Below are 15,567 nucleotides of genomic sequence, written 5' to 3' on the forward strand. Positions count from 1 at the left end.
TAGAGCTCCCCTTCTCTTTTCCTGCAGCGATCTCCAACATCTTCAGGAACCACCAGCCTGGCTGGCAGAAAGCTGGGAATGCCGCGGTCGCTCTGTGGTTTTAACTCTTTGCTCTCCCACTTTGCTGCTGCTGCTGCTGATGGTGGTTTTTTCTTAAGCATGATGTTTTGCAGCAAGTTAGCAGAATGCCCTCGTCGCTGGATCAAGCCAGAGCCCCATCTAATCCAGCACCCCTATTCTCATGGGATGCCTTTGGGAAAGCCAGCGAGCTGGCAAGAGCGCTCCCCCGTCTCCGCCCTTGTGATTTCTAGTAGCTGGTATAAGAGAAGTCAACAGGGCTCTTTGGAAATATTAATTGATTCCTTATTTCCTTTGACAATTTATATGCCGCTTAATTACAATCTGATGCAATGCAACGAAGAGTTAAAATGATAAAACCAGACTTCAGTTAAAATGCATGCTGGAATAAAAAAATTATTCAGTAGGTGGGGCTGACTCACCACATCTGGAAGGGAGTTCCATAAAACTGGGCCCATAATATTGAATGCTTGTACCTGGTGGGTACAAGCTGTGCATCTGTGCCAATGGGGAACAACTCCCAGTGACTCCCCTGGAATGAGGGATCAGGTGGTCCCTGAGGGATCCTTCACCAAAGTTGTCAAGAACCTTGTAAATTAATGCAAGGACCTTGAACACAATTAACTCACCAATCTCTGAGTGGTGAGACTCTGGTTATTCTTCTTCTACCTTACAAGGTATAGTCACTTCCAATTAGGTGAGGGATGGAAGAGGGTTGCTCCAATTTTCCCCTTAAGGCAACATGGCAACATGGCAACTTCTTTGGACGTGTAAATTATGCTACTTAGCTGGCCAGCTAAAGCAATTATGTTATAAAGAAACTGGACACAGAATCACAAGCCTTTAAGGGTTTCATGGATAAATCAGACTTGACCCACAACAAACCTATAAACATATTTTTTTTTTAAAAAAACACCTTTTATTTTGCTATTAAACGGGTACATATAAATATAGACAACCAAAATTACAAATTAATAGTAAGGGGGGGACTACAAAAACTACAAAAAATATCGAAGTACCTGACACAGAACATAAGCAACTATGGGAAAGATAATAGAAAAGAAAAAAGAAAAATAGAAAAAAAAGAAAAAGAAAAAGGAAGATGAGCCAAAGCAGAAAAGCTCATCTATTGTACACTTCCGTCAAGCTCACCACAAATCATTATTCTTATCAATTATCTCTATCTGCATTCCAAAGGAATCCCTCATCTTGATATCAGGGAACATTTCTCTATGTGGTATCATTCTAAACATACCCAGATCTTTCTTGCTGAGCCCTTGTGCCCTAAATAATTATTTAAACATTCCCATTCTTTCACCATTTTTTTAGGTTTATCTCTTATTGCATAACAATAACAATAACAGATGAAATATATTGTTATTTAGGTCAGGAATAGCTAATGTGATGTTCTTCTGATGTTTTTGGATGACAACTCCTATTATCCTTGGACTTTAGCCAAAATAGCTTGGACTGATGGGAGTTGTAGTCCAATAACATGGAGTGCAGCTCTACATATAAAGCTTCCTCAGGTATGACCCCAATACATTTCCCTTATCTATCTATCATATCTATCTATCTATCTATCTATCTATCTATCTATCATCTATCAAAAAAGGAAACAAGCAGGATACCATATTTATGATGATGGTGTCATTTTAATTTTGAATTTCTTTCTCCCCGTCTGCTTCCAAGAGAGACACAAGGTCAGCTTGCAAATGCAGTGAGTTCATGTCACTGCACAAAAAGTGGTATTGCAATGCTGGACTCAGCCATAAATAATCCCATATAGTCATTTCTGTCCTGCTATTATTTCTCTGTATCACCTCACTACTGGTCACCAAAGTACAGGAAAGAGGAAGTTGAATTTTTCATATATCTGTATTTTTAAATAGCAAGGAAGTTTACCACAAGCGGATGAACAACAGACTTCTCCCCCAGGGCTATATTTGGTCAGACTAAACAGCTTGTGTCTATTTCTTTTGCTGGGTGAGGAAAATAAAGTTTCTAGCTCTCACTGATGTGTCACTTCTGCCAATTTTAGATGATGTGTTCTTGGCAGATAGCCCTTAAAAATGTAAGTCCTGGAGGAATATGACAAATGCTTCAGTTATCCCTGTTTATCGGGGACAGTTCCTATATCCTCCCTGTCTCGGGCAAAAAACTGTCCCTGATTTGTGTGTTTATGCCTTTTGACAATCTCTTGTTAAAATTTTGTGAGCATGAATTGCTAAAGTTATTATTTTTCAGGAGCCAGCTTCCTTTCTAGAGTCCTCTTATAAGTTAAATGGAGGCGTGCATATATGTGATATACAGATAGGATTTTTTTTTTAAAAAAAGCAATTCTACTGTGGTGGGGATAACTTTGCTGCCACTGTCGCAGTGACAGTGACGGCTGCAGCACACTCCTTGGAGTCTGGATCTACTGTCTTCTCAGCAGCCCCTCCCTAGACCGCCTCTACAGCAGCTTCCTGGTGAACCCTTGTTCTAAACCTTGTTCCCAATGTAGCTCTTTAGTCCCCCCTTGTTCCTGAGGTAGATCTTCACTCACCCCTTCTTCCCTTACAGAGGGGGAGCGCCATTTTGTGGTTCATCTCAGGTGCCAAAATGTCTTGGCCCAGTCCTGCTGGTTGGGCTGCTAGAAGGCCACTGGGACATGACAATTGAGCCTTCCAGCTACCCTTTCCCTCCCTGCTGCTTCTGAAAGGTCTACTAGGATAGTGGGTCTGCCTTAACAGCTGACCAAGAGTTGTTATATTCTCTGCCTGGATTGCCCTTATGACAACATTCAGGTTTATGTTTTTCCTTTCCAGATGACAATAATGTGGTAGCATTGGGGAAGCATCAGGACACAAACTAAAGCAGAATAAATCCACCACTGATGCACTGTATTTGTCAGAAACCTTTGGCAGAATATACCAATCAGGAGCAGCTCTTAAGGCATTCTGGGATACATGGTTTATTCACATATACAGTAGATTCAGCATAGATTCATGGCACGCTTAACATACTCTGACTGCCACCAGATTTTGGAGTGAGGGGGAAGGCTTGCACCCCAGTGATGTTTCAAGAGCTTCATTTTACACTCTGACCTGCAGTCCAACTCTTGTCTAAACCTCTCCCTGCTGTAGCTTCTCAATATGTTATCTTTGCTCACACAGACTCAGCACATTTCAGAGCTCAGAGGAGTGAGGGATAAGGCTTAGGCCTCTTTCCAAAATGCTCTCCTCTTCCAAAAGAGCTAGAGGCAGCAACCTTAGTAATGTGGAAAAGTATTTTGCCACTTTGCCAGGCCACCAAAGTAATCCTGGTTCTCTTAGCAGTCTCCTGTTCAAACCATCAAGTGTCATGAGGTTGAAAAAGACCCTAAGAACACATCTAGCCCAGCCCCTAATCCCATTGCAATCACTTTATGGATATCCAGCCATAAAGTATGTTGCACATTAAGTAGGAAAAGGACACCAAATTGCCTTTAAAGAGGTGGCACATTTAATGGATAGATCCTAGGGAGCAAATGTTTCTCTCCTTTTCTTTAAAAAAGCAGTTAGATGTTCACGAGACAAGGAAGTGGGTTTTAAAGCAGCCAAACCACTGTGATGTGGCTTGTATCAGCCAGAATGTGCACTTATGGGCTGCAGCCACCTGACAACATCGTGAGCAAAGCCACAGCAGCGGGTCGTGTGAGAGAGATGGGAAAGAGCTGCAGTATTGAGCAATGCTTTAAGAAGCAAAAAATATTTTTATGTAGCTAATGGGAACTTTGCAGAGGCAACTACTGTATTTTATCATGCTCAGTCCTCCTCACTCTGTTGCTGCAAGGGTCTAATGCAGGCATCTGGCTTCCATTTCAAGGAAATTACATTTCCCCAATATATTTTGCTGGGAGGACCATGTTCCTACAACCATAGGAGCCGACTCCTAGGGGCCGAGTCCCTTCAGCCCCCCAATAAAATATTTAACGGGGCTGCCCACCCCCAAGTTGGTGGCCATTACCATTCAAATGGTTGTGTGTGCTGCGTATTGTGATTGATTATACAGAGCGGGGCTTCAAACCCCACCTCCAATATTTTATTCAAGTGCACAGGGGCGAACAAAGGCATCATGACACCTGGGGCAGGGCATTGCTACATAGGGCGCATGTGCGGCATCCCTACGTACGACACATGTGCCATACATAGCACCGCCGCATATGTGCTGTACATAGCGGTTTGCTGGCAGCACCACTTCAGCGCCGTACGGACGGTGCCAGGATCCTCTGTTCACGGCTGCAGCCGCGATCGGAGGACCCTCCACATGTCACTGCGGTGGCTCAATGGCTGCTCGCACTACCACAGCGGAGCGAGCCCTCACATGGTGCCTTTTTGTCACCCCCCCCCCAGACATGGCACTGGGGGCACATCTCCCCCCGCCCCCCATTGCGACGACACTGCAAGTGCAACTGCTTTGGTTAGTTACACCTACACTGGTACCTCGGGTTAAGTACTTAATTCGTTCTGGAGGTCTGTTCTTAACCTGAAACTGTTCTTAACCTGAAGCACCACTTTAGCTAATGGGGCCTCCCGCTGCTGCTGCACGATTTCTGTTCTCATCCTGAGGTAAAGTTCTTAACCTGAGGTAATATTTCTGAGTTAGCGGAGTCTGTAACCTGAAGTGTATGTAACCTGAAGCGTATGTAACCCGAGCTACTACTGTATTGGCTTTTGCCTATGGTATTTTTAAAGGTGAATAAAAAATCAGGTGACTAGCAGTCAGAAAGCCTTCAGTATTTCCTGCCACCTGGTGAAATGTGTAGTTCTGTTTCTCAGCTGTGAATTCCCCTTCTCTAGTGTTGGCGTGTGCATATTTCCCAGTGGTTTTTTTTATCACATCAGGTGTGAACAGTCCATGTGAACAGCAAGGCCAACAAACCTTGTAAAGTTTGTAGTGCTAAAATTTATAATACCACTATTTCTGCAGCTTTACTTAACCTTCATTAGAGCTAAGGTGGTTGTCTGTGATGCTTACTGATCTGGGAAAAGATAGAAAGTTTTGAATCAGCTGCTGTACCCTTGGCCCAGAAGCAGCAGTATCTTGACTTGGGATGATTGATCTCTGATTTTTTTTTTTTTTGCAAGAATCAACAAATTGAGAAGAGGAACATAATCCTTCTGCTTTCTGTTTGTTCCTTTGATACTTTTGTGGGGAACCAGAATAGAAAGGGCAGCTGGAATCCAAGGACTGATTTGGGCCACTTAGACATACAAAAGTATCTGTTGCATCATTTCCTTATGTATATTGTTCCTCTCTTTCAATGAGTAAAAGGCATCATATGTGGTTCTTCTCTATTCCCCCAGTTTTATCTACACAACAACCCTATGAGGTGGGTGAGGCTGACAGGTAAAGCACTTTCTTCAAAGGTTCAAAGTGGATGGCAAGGTAAATCGAACTTTCGGGAACCAATAACAATAGAGCTTTTCATCTTCTTTCATATAACACTTAGGTTGGAAACGTAGCAAACACAAAAAAACAACTCACTACCGAAAGCAGGATGAGGATTCAGTAGTTTTCCCTGGCACATTATTAATACAAACTACACCCCCCCCTTTTTACTGTAGTATTAATTTTACTGTAGTAATAATTTCACAAAATACACAGGTACTGATTGCTCTCTTTAGCGACTAGAGGAAAGTGGCAAGCCTATGTAGAGTGATCTAAGCATAATGTCACCCAATCTGAGGGAAGGGAGATAATAGCTGATCTGCCAGTGACTCTTATAAATGAACAACATTAGGAAATATTCTGGGGGTTGGGTGTAGTGATGGAGAGATCAAGATGAGTGCCCCCACTTCATCACACAGCAGCTCCCAGTTGAAAGAGAAACTGCTATAAAGAACAAGACTAAAAGTTAACATGAGTAATGAAAACGTCAGAGGAGCTCCTGAAATATTTGCCTGATTCTAGTGGGGTGGTTAAAAATCTAACCACCCCACTAGAAACTGTGGTGGAATCTCCACACATATAAACCGTTCCGAAAATGCTTTTTTAAAAAGCGTTTTTAAAAATACATTGAATTTTCCATAAGGCTCACCATCGCCATCTAATTTCACATTGTACTGTATATTGCACTTAAAACACACTTAAAATGTGTGTGTGGTTTTTCTGCAGCTGTATAGTTGAGTCCTGTGTGTGTGTGGTTCTTTCTTCACTATACAGTGGTACCTCGGGTTACATACGCTTCAGGTTACAGACGCTTCAGGTTACAGACTCCACTCACCCAGAAATAGTACCTCGGGTTAAGAACTTTGCTTCAGGATGAGAACAGAAATCATGCGGCGGTGGCACGGTGGCAGCAGGAGGCCCCATTAGCTAAAGTGGTACCTCAGGTTAAGAACAGTTTCAGGTTAAGAATGGACATCCAGAACGAATTAAGTTCTTAACCCGAGGTACCACTGTACATTCAAAGCAGCGTTATACTGCTTTAAACAGTCATGGCTTCCCCCAAAGAATAATGGGAAATGAAGTTTGTTAATGTTGCTGAGAGTTATAAGAAGACACATATCCCCTTCACAGAACTAAAGTTCTCGGGAATTGTAGGGTTCTTTTGTAGCACCCTGCTTGTGGTTAACGCTTAGCTGGAATGAAATATTCAACGCAGCAATAGAGAAATTAAAATAATAATTTATTTGTCAGACAAATAAATATGAGGCACAGTGGTATATGGTTACCAAGCTCTGGCCTGGCCTCTTGCCATTCTGGCCAGCACTTATATTTCCTTAATCCAGCCCCCTTGCTCCTCCTGTGGCTGCCTCTGTCCAATCAGCCTGGTTGAAATTCCTATTGGCTGTTTGCTAGAACCAATCACAAAAGATACACCCATTTCCTTCTGTCCTTTTATGGGAAACAAAAAGCTATATATTCTTCTATCTATAAATGACAAATAAGTAGTAATATATCTTACATGTGTCTCAACAAGGAACCTTAATTACCAGCTCACCTCGCCCTATTGCCCTCCAAAACAGATGGTTAATCTTAAATTTTTATCTTAAACAGATGTCAAGGATCATCATTGAAAGATCTCCTTCCTTTGGAGGTCTCTAAACAAAAGCTTGACAACCATATGTGCTCTAATGATGTTTCCTGCTTGGCAGGGGGGGGCTGGGCTGGTGGCTGATGGCCCCTGTGATCTCTTCCAACTATATGAAATAAGAATCTAGCATAAGGATTTAACATTTCTTAGCTTCTAATTCCTTTGCATAATTACATTTAAGCCAATATATTTAATACATAACATAAATAACCTTTTAAAAGGAAAAGAAATCTTAAAAGGATCTCAGTTTAAGAAAGAAACAACTTTAGAAAAAGACTTCCCAAAATACTCTCTTCCTTTCTGCCAGCTAGATGCTTTTCCATTGCTCTTGACCTTTGAACCTTAGGAAAATATGGCTCAAGTTTAATGGGAGGCACATGGTTTTATTTTACTATTTACCCACTCTTAATTATGTTTATCTCTTTTTTTATCTTCTGTAATATGTAGGGTCAGTGTAACCTTGGCTGTCAGCCTGTAATTCCCTTTTTACGACTTTGAGAATTGTTTTCTGCTATAAATCAGGGGGCCCCCTTGTCTAGGAGGAAAAACATTTTGCCAAGGTTCTTAGGCAGCTGCTCTTCTGCCTGGCATGAACATTTGAAAATCTTTAAGCTCATTTTAAGATACAGGCCCTGATCAAAATATAAGCTTGATAAAAACGCAGGCTTATGATTAGATGCCTCACTTTGAGGGAAGCCAAAACTGTTTTAAGTGGTATAACACTGCTTTAAATGTATAGTGCATATGGGGCCTGTGTTTATGTTTATGTGTGTGTGTGTGTGTGTGTGTGTGTGTGTGTGTATGTATGCTGCAATGTCTACTCAGAGCTAAGTCTCACTGAGTTCAATGGGGCTTACTTCCAGATAAGAGAGGTTAGGATTGCTGCTTTAGGATTAGTTGCAATCATTTCCATATTATGCCTGTAGGCTTTTATGTGTGTTTGTAGGATTTCAGTGCGTGTGTTTCTGGGGGCAGGGAATGGGTGTCTAGAGTCTCCGCTGATAGCCCCTCTCCATGTTCTTTGAAAAATTCAAAACCCATTTATTTATTTCATAAAAATTTACATACCACTTGATTGGGGAAAAAACAACCCCTCAAATCAGTTTATAAAAAGCTGAAATGATAAAATCAGCAAAAATTACAAAACTTTAAAACATGCTGTTATGAGTTTGTGGGGGACCAGATCCCCTTAAATACTTGGGTCAAATAAAAGTTTGAATTAATTAATGTTTGGAAGGTTAAACTGAAATTTGACCTTAAGTAGCTGGCCTCAGCTTTCACTGTCCAGGGAACCACCTGGGAGAGAGGAACCATCAAGGGGAACCAAGCTAATAATGGTCAAGTCATGAACCTAACAAAAGACAGAAAGAGAAGGCATGCATACTTATGGTATGATAAGGCAAAGGTGTATAAAGGCTTTAAAAACCATATTGTAAGGAAAGCATTGTATAATGTCTGGATTCGATATAAAGATTTGTTGGAAAGTAAAACTCCCAGGTGGGTGTCACCAATGGAAGCGAAGGAAGTGAAAAAGCTTAATATGGACTCTAAATGGCCAAAATATTGTGAAATTTTAGAATATGATGGTGAAAGGGTTAAACTTCAGAGTTACGAGAAATTAAAGCCTAAAGTTCGAGATTGGCTGCACTATCATCAGATAAATGAGACATTCAAACAGGACAGGAAAATAGGATTTCAGAAAGAGAGGTCAAAACTAGAAACAGAATTGTTAGAACCCAATACTAAGAACTTATCAAGAATGTATAATTTGCTGCTGAAATGGAACACAGAGGATGAGATGGTGAAATCAGCTATGATTAAATGGGCACAAGATATCGGTCATGATACTATGTTTGCTGACTGGGAACAGTTATGGACTACCGGTATTAAATTTACTGCATGTAATGCTTTAAAAGAAAACATAATGAAAATGATCTACAGGTGGTACATGACCCCAGTCAAGCTTGCAAAAATCTATCATCTGCCCAATAATAAATGTTGGAAATGTAATGAGACTGAAGGTACTTTTTATCACCTTTGGTGGACCTGCCCGAAGATTAAGGCTTTTTGGGAAATGATCTATAATGAAATTAAGAAAGTCCTTAAGTGGACTTTTCCTAAGAAACCAGAGGCTTTTCTCTTGGGCATGGTTGGCCAATTGGTGTTAAAGAAGGATAGGATTTTCTTTATGTATGCTACCACAGCAGCAATAATTCTACTGGCAAAGTATTGGAAGATGCAAGGACTACCTACTCTGGAAGAATGGCAAACAAAGGTGATGGACTTTATGGGACTGGCTGAGATGACGGGCAGAATCCGTGACCAGGGGAAGGAGACAGTGGAAGAGGACTGGAAGAAATTTAAAATATACCTTAAAAACTGTTGTAAAATTGAGGAATGCTAAGATGCCAAGGGGTAAGAAACAGAGAATTACAGCTGTAACTAAAAAAGTAAAGGAAATTTAATGAAAGGGAATCAAGATAAATTGACCAAAGGGTTGCTAAAGAACCATAAAACAAGGATGCAGGGATGGGGAGGTGTGGGGAAGTCGAAGGAAAGAAGGTGTATGAAAATACAATTTTGAAGTTATATTTGTTTAAATGTTTTGTATGTTTTTGTTTTGTGCTTTGTGTTTTTGTTTTGTGTTTTGTTTCTATTATGTGTTTGAAAAATGAATAAAAATTATTTTTTATAAAAAAAAAGACAGAAAGAGAAGCCAGCAGCAAGTCTAAGACCATGTAGTTAACACCATATATTTGGCATTTCTTTCCATGTTGCTGTTATCCCTATATGTTGGTGTGTGCAGTAGGTGGATACAGTGGAACTGAAAATGAATAAAAATATTAATGGGGGGAAATGAATGTGGTTTTTAAATGTGGGCAGTTTAAGATAGATAGCAGATCTTTTAAAAAATAAATCGCTTATCAACTGCCCACCTCCTATGCTTTTCAGCAGCAGTCTGTGACCCACAGAAATTTAGTAGGTGAACCTCTGCTGATACGGAGCTATCATGGTTATCTGCAACACCCTCAGAAATGTTGTGTGGCCAAAACTTTAATTTTGCTTCCAGGAAATACTGGCGACAGTTCCACAGCCTTGATAAAACCAGCAGGCTTCAACATTGGACAGCTTTATAGGAAACAATCAAAGGCATCATTCTCTGTGGACCATACTCTCAGAGAGGAAGGATTAAGTGTGATTTAAAACAATATAGCAGGTCTGGGGAACCTTTGGTCCTCTAGCTGTTGCTGAACCACAACCACCATCAGCCCCAGCTTGCATGGCCAATGACCAGGGGTGATGGGAGTTGCTGTTGAGCAACATCTGGAAGGCCATAGGTTTCCCAGACCTGCTACTTAGTGATGCAACTCAACTATGGTTTGTTTGATTGACGTGAACCATTATATGAAATGGCTGACCTGGGAAGAAATGTACACAGGAAGTCACTTATATTGGTAGAAGCCAATGGAGAATAAAGCCAGGTTGCTGGGAGAGCACTTTGCCCTTCACAGAGGTACAATTCCCGGAGTTCCCTGGAAAGAGGGATTGATTGTTAAACCATTCTGGGAATTGCAGCTGTACAAGAGCAACAGAGGTCTGTGAGGTTCTGGTATATAATATTGTGTGTAACAGTAGTGTAACTGAGGTAAATGCAAAGGGAAGCCTGTTGGAAGAATTAATGTGAAGTAAGGGGGGGGGGAGTGAGTTTGGAATGTTGGTGGTGCATGCTGATTGGATGGGAGTTTTGAAAAGGAATTTGAATGCTGGCAGTTGAGAGTCAGTTGAGAGTTCAGTTAAGAGCAGAATGAGGGTGGGAGGAGAGTTGGCAGTGGGTGTGAAGCAGGGCTGGTTAGTTAGTAGAGGAACCAGACAGGGCCCACCCCTGAGGTGGGGTGAAGCAATGCCAGAGGCGGCAGGGCAGGCTGTGTGGTGCGGCGGCAGGGCAGGGCGGCACTTCCCATTTCGCCTCAAGCGGCAAAATGGGATGTGCCGGCCCTGACAGAAACAGTAATATAGAAGCCAGTGCTGCATACGAAACAAAGCAACGAAAAGGAGAAAGAGGAATTGAAACCATATGCTTATGTACATCAAGTGATTATATAAGCATTGTTTATCATTTATGTTTAAGAAATTAATTGCATGACACTACCTACCGGTACTTCTCATTTGGCTAGGCTAGGGGTGGAGTATTCAGATATATATTATCCGTGGTGGCAGAAGGAATAAAGGGGGATTCGTGAACTACCCATCCAAAAGCCAGCTCATAGGTGTACATCTTATTAAGAGAGGGAAGGTGGTGCAGAGGGTTGCAGGGACTGCCAGAGCATCTCATCGCCCAGATGGGGGCTGGTGGCACAACAAGGTCTTTTAGCTACTCTTAGCAACTTTAACAAATGACAGTTCCCCAGATTCTTTGGAGGAAGCTTTTAATGTAGAATTCTGCTTTACTACTTTAAATGTGTGAGGCAAATGTGGCCTAAGGACAGGTCAATGTTCCATTCTGGGTAGGGGGTCGTGGTCTGAGGAGTTCCAGCCCCAGTGGTGTGTGGGTGTGGGTGTGAAAGAGATAATGAGTATACAAAATAATATCCTTGAAGTGCAAGTTTAGTCTAGGAAGTAAGACTGGGCCAACTGGGCGTCAGGTTCCAGGAGTTCAAAGTCAATAAGCAGAGAAGTCCAATGGAACAAGGTCAGGCTGTCAGAGTCATAGCTGTCAACTTTTCCCTTTTTTAAAGGGAAATTCCCTTATTCTGAATAGGATTCCTCACAAGAAAAGGGAAAAGTTGACAGCTATGGTCAGAGTGCAGAGTTCACGGAAAATTCAGGGAAGGAATACATCAAATTTAGAGAAGGCAAAAGAAGCAAAGGAGGTAACATCCTTGGCAGATGCAACTGATAGACTATATGGAATTGGCTGAGATGACCGGCAGAATCCGAGACCTGGGAGAGGAGAGAGCTGAAGAAGGTTGGAAGAAATTTAAGATTTATTTACAAAAATACTGTAATTTGGTTGAATGTTAAGGAGGATGCTAGATCATAAATAATTGAGCACCATTAAATTAGATGTAATCTGGATGATAAAGGAGATTGAGGAAAGTATAAATTTTTTTTGGAGAATTATTAGACTAAATTAAATAATGAGACTTAAGAATCTAAACAAGTCGATAAATTGCTGGAAAAAGTTTTACAATGATGCAAGTGGGAGCGAGAGATGTGAGGGAGTCCAAAGAAGTTATGAAAAGATGTTATGATACATGTTATATTGTTTATTATTTTTGCATTTCTGTATTTAAAAAATCTCAATAAATATTTATATATATATAAAAAAGGAGGTAACATCCTGGACAGCTCAGAATGTAAGTGAAGCCTATGTTTAAAAGAGCCCAGCCAGTTTCAGGAGCTATTGACTCCAGTGGCATTGGGAGTGAAAGGGGTGCCAGCTTGGAGGGCCCAAGTAAGCTCCCCCCCAGTCAACCACATGATGCAGTGCATGTGACCATTTGAATGACAATGCCCACCTACACTTGGGGGGGGGGCAGCCCTCTCAAGTATTTTATTGTGGGGGGGAAGGGACCTTGTCTTCTAGAATTTGGCTCCTATGGCCGGGCCGGGGGTTCTGTACTTTTGCTGAGGCCTCTGAGTCAGTGAGACCTTAGCCACATCCACACCTTAAAACCTATTCAGTGCACAATTAAAGCAAATGGCTTTCCCCAAAGACTCCTGGGAACTGTAGTTTACTCACCACAGAACTACAACTCCCTCCACAAACAACAGTTCTCAGGGTTCTTTAGCAAAAAAAGCCATGTGCTTTAAAAGTATGGCATGGATGTAGCCCCCTGAGCTGAAGATGCACTGACAACACAGATTCTACTAGTGCTGGAAATTCGAAGAAGGTTTTTGAAGGCAACTCCTCTTTCCAGTCACCTCTTGCACGTGCACATGCCTCCAACTTCTCCTCTTGACCTTTCTCTTACAAAGCCACTTGTCCAGATGCTGGCTGCTTGCAGAGGCGCACACCTCCAACTTCTCCTCTTGAACTTTTTCTTCATATGGAGTGAAGAAATCTATCAGCAGCAACTCTCACCTCTCACCTCAAGCCTGTAGTTCAGCCTTCTCTGAGGCACTTTTTTCCTCCTCAAGCTCTCCCATGTCTCCCCCGCTGACTGGCTTCTGAACAATCAAAGGCTCTTTCTACTGCACTGCTGACTGCAATTCTTTACAAGTTCTCCAGCTGCCCATCTGCTCATGCACTGTTCCCTGGAAAGAGAGGTTGATTGTTAAACCACTCTTTGGGGGGGGGGGACAAGGGTCTCCTAACAATTCTCAGCACCCTTAAAAATCTACTGTTCCCAGGATTCCTTGGGGAAAGATATAAAGTGTTTAAAGTAGTATGCTATCTAGGGCTTGCTGATCAGAAGGTTGGTGGTTTGAATCCCCACGACGGGGTGAGCTCCCGTTGCTCGGTCCCTGCACCTGCCAACCTAACAGTTTGAAAGTACGCAGTGCAAGTAGATAAATAGGTACTGCTCCGGCGAAAAGGTAAACGGCGTTTCCGTGCGCTGCTCTGGTTCGCCAGAAGCGGCTTAGTCATGCTAGCTACATGACCCGGAAGCTGTACACCGGCACCCTCAGCCAGAAAAGCAAGATGAGCTCCACAACCCCAGAGTCATCCATGACTGGACCTAACGGACCTTACTGCTTTAAATGTACAGTGCAAATGGGGCTTAATATGTTTAAACTGAGATGGATGTCATTATATTTTTGATGTGAGCTTTTGATGTTTTCTTTTTCTTTCAATTTTGTTCTTAAACTTCCTGTATAAAACAAAACAACTAGTTGCATGTGTGAGAGAGAATTCAACAAGCAGGTCCAATTTTTCTCATCCCAGCGTAAGCTGCCGGGGTTTTTAAAAAGCCTCCTTTTATTAACACGGCAGTTCAGGGCCCTCTCTTCTTTGGCCTCTGATCTTGCTGGCTTTCCATTTCGCTCATTTTCCCACCCCCTTCCAGTAGCCACACTTTCTGACTCACACAATCTGTTCTAGTCCACCCCCCTCCCCTTGAGGGCTGGGCTTTCTTTTCAGACTCTGTATCAGATAAAGTTACACTTCTGTACTTTATGTATTCAGCTGTTTAGCTGCCAGTTACCTTCAAAGCAGCTCCATTGCCTGCTGGGCACCCTGCTTTTCTTCTCTTTTCTCCACTGGTCATTTCATCCCAGTCTAAATAATACTAGACATGGATCTCCCAGCACTTCTTTTTTACCTGGGCACAGGTAAGTGATAACAGCAAGGGAGTCTGAGGGTGTGAACTGGGGTGGGTGGGTGCTCATCCAAATCTTTTAAAAAGCAACCTGCTTGGTCCAAATTGAGATCAGAAAAAAACCCAAAGTGTATCTATTTCTTGTGAAACCTAGTTGCAAAACAACAGCCCTGTATGATAGTCAAAGTTATTGTCTCTTTGCATTCTACGGAAGCAGCATTAAAAAAAAGAAGCAGCTTACTGCTACTTCTTTTCACCTGCTTGAAATGGCTTCATTGTTTGAAATAAATTTGCTCTAGCCTCACTTGCTCCACAAACACACAATTCACGCAATGACCGTTCTGCAGAGTAGGGGCAACTCTGACCTTAACTCTGTCCTTTGTGTGTTCTCTCCATCCAAGAGAGAAGCTATGTACAATCAAATGAATAGAATGTGAGAAAAACTGGGCAATTTTGATGAGAACTGGAAAGTTGTTTTTTTTTAAAAAAAACCCAAAAACAAAAATTGGCCCCTTTTGAGATTCCTGTAGGAATGTAAATTTCAATTACTGTAAATAATTTCCTTCAGCATGCATTCCCCAGACCAATTGCTTTCAGCTCCATGAGGACTTGCCTTTGCCTTTAGTATTTCATTACATACTCCAGGGATAACCAATGTGGTGCCCTCCATATGTTGTTGGGCTCCAACTCCCATCAGTCCCAGGTAGCATCATCCCATGGATGGTGGGAGTTGTTGTCCAGCAAAATCTGGAGGGCCAACCATGCTGTTAACTGCCCTGCCTTAACACATTGTCTTCAGACTAGATTGAAGTCTGGATCTGAGCCTTGACTCAATTCCAATGCTGAGCAACAATAGTAATTGTTCTGGGTTAATTAACCTGGAGGGGTTGATTCAGATGCCTCAGACTTTTCCATGAGGACTTTATTATTCGTCTCATGATCGTTGCACCACAGCATACTATAACCAACTATTGGTATTCCTTGGATACAGATTTGAGGCTTGGCTGGAAAAACTTTGGAACTTGATTTTCATGGGCAAATTGACAAATATTCGTTTGTTACAGATGCCTTTTATCCAACTTGATTTATCTTTATTTCTTACGTATCTCAAAATGAGCATGCATAGAGGCCTCCAGCATCTCATGGAGATCTATAGAAATAAAC

The 15,567-nt window shown here is 41.9% G+C and overlaps 1 protein-coding gene across 3 annotated transcripts in view; it reads left to right on the forward strand.

Moving 5' to 3' along the window:
• Positions 1 to 14,364: 14,364 nt before the first annotated feature.
• The window catches only part of LOC307201220 (integrin alpha-X-like), a 31,121-nt gene continuing 29,918 nt past the window's right edge, over positions 14,365 to 15,567 (forward strand). For all 3 annotated transcript variants that reach the window (XM_079950243.1, XM_079950244.1, XM_079950245.1), the window contains exon 1: positions 14,365 to 14,416. In XM_079950243.1, the coding sequence (XP_079806369.1) occupies positions 14,380 to 14,416 (37 nt within the window). In that variant the 5' untranslated portion in view covers positions 14,365 to 14,379. The remainder of the gene's footprint in view (positions 14,417 to 15,567) is intronic.

This window comes from Podarcis cretensis (assembly GCF_951804945.1).
Source record: "Podarcis cretensis genome assembly, chromosome: 13".
NCBI lineage: Eukaryota > Metazoa > Chordata > Lepidosauria > Squamata > Lacertidae > Podarcis > Podarcis cretensis.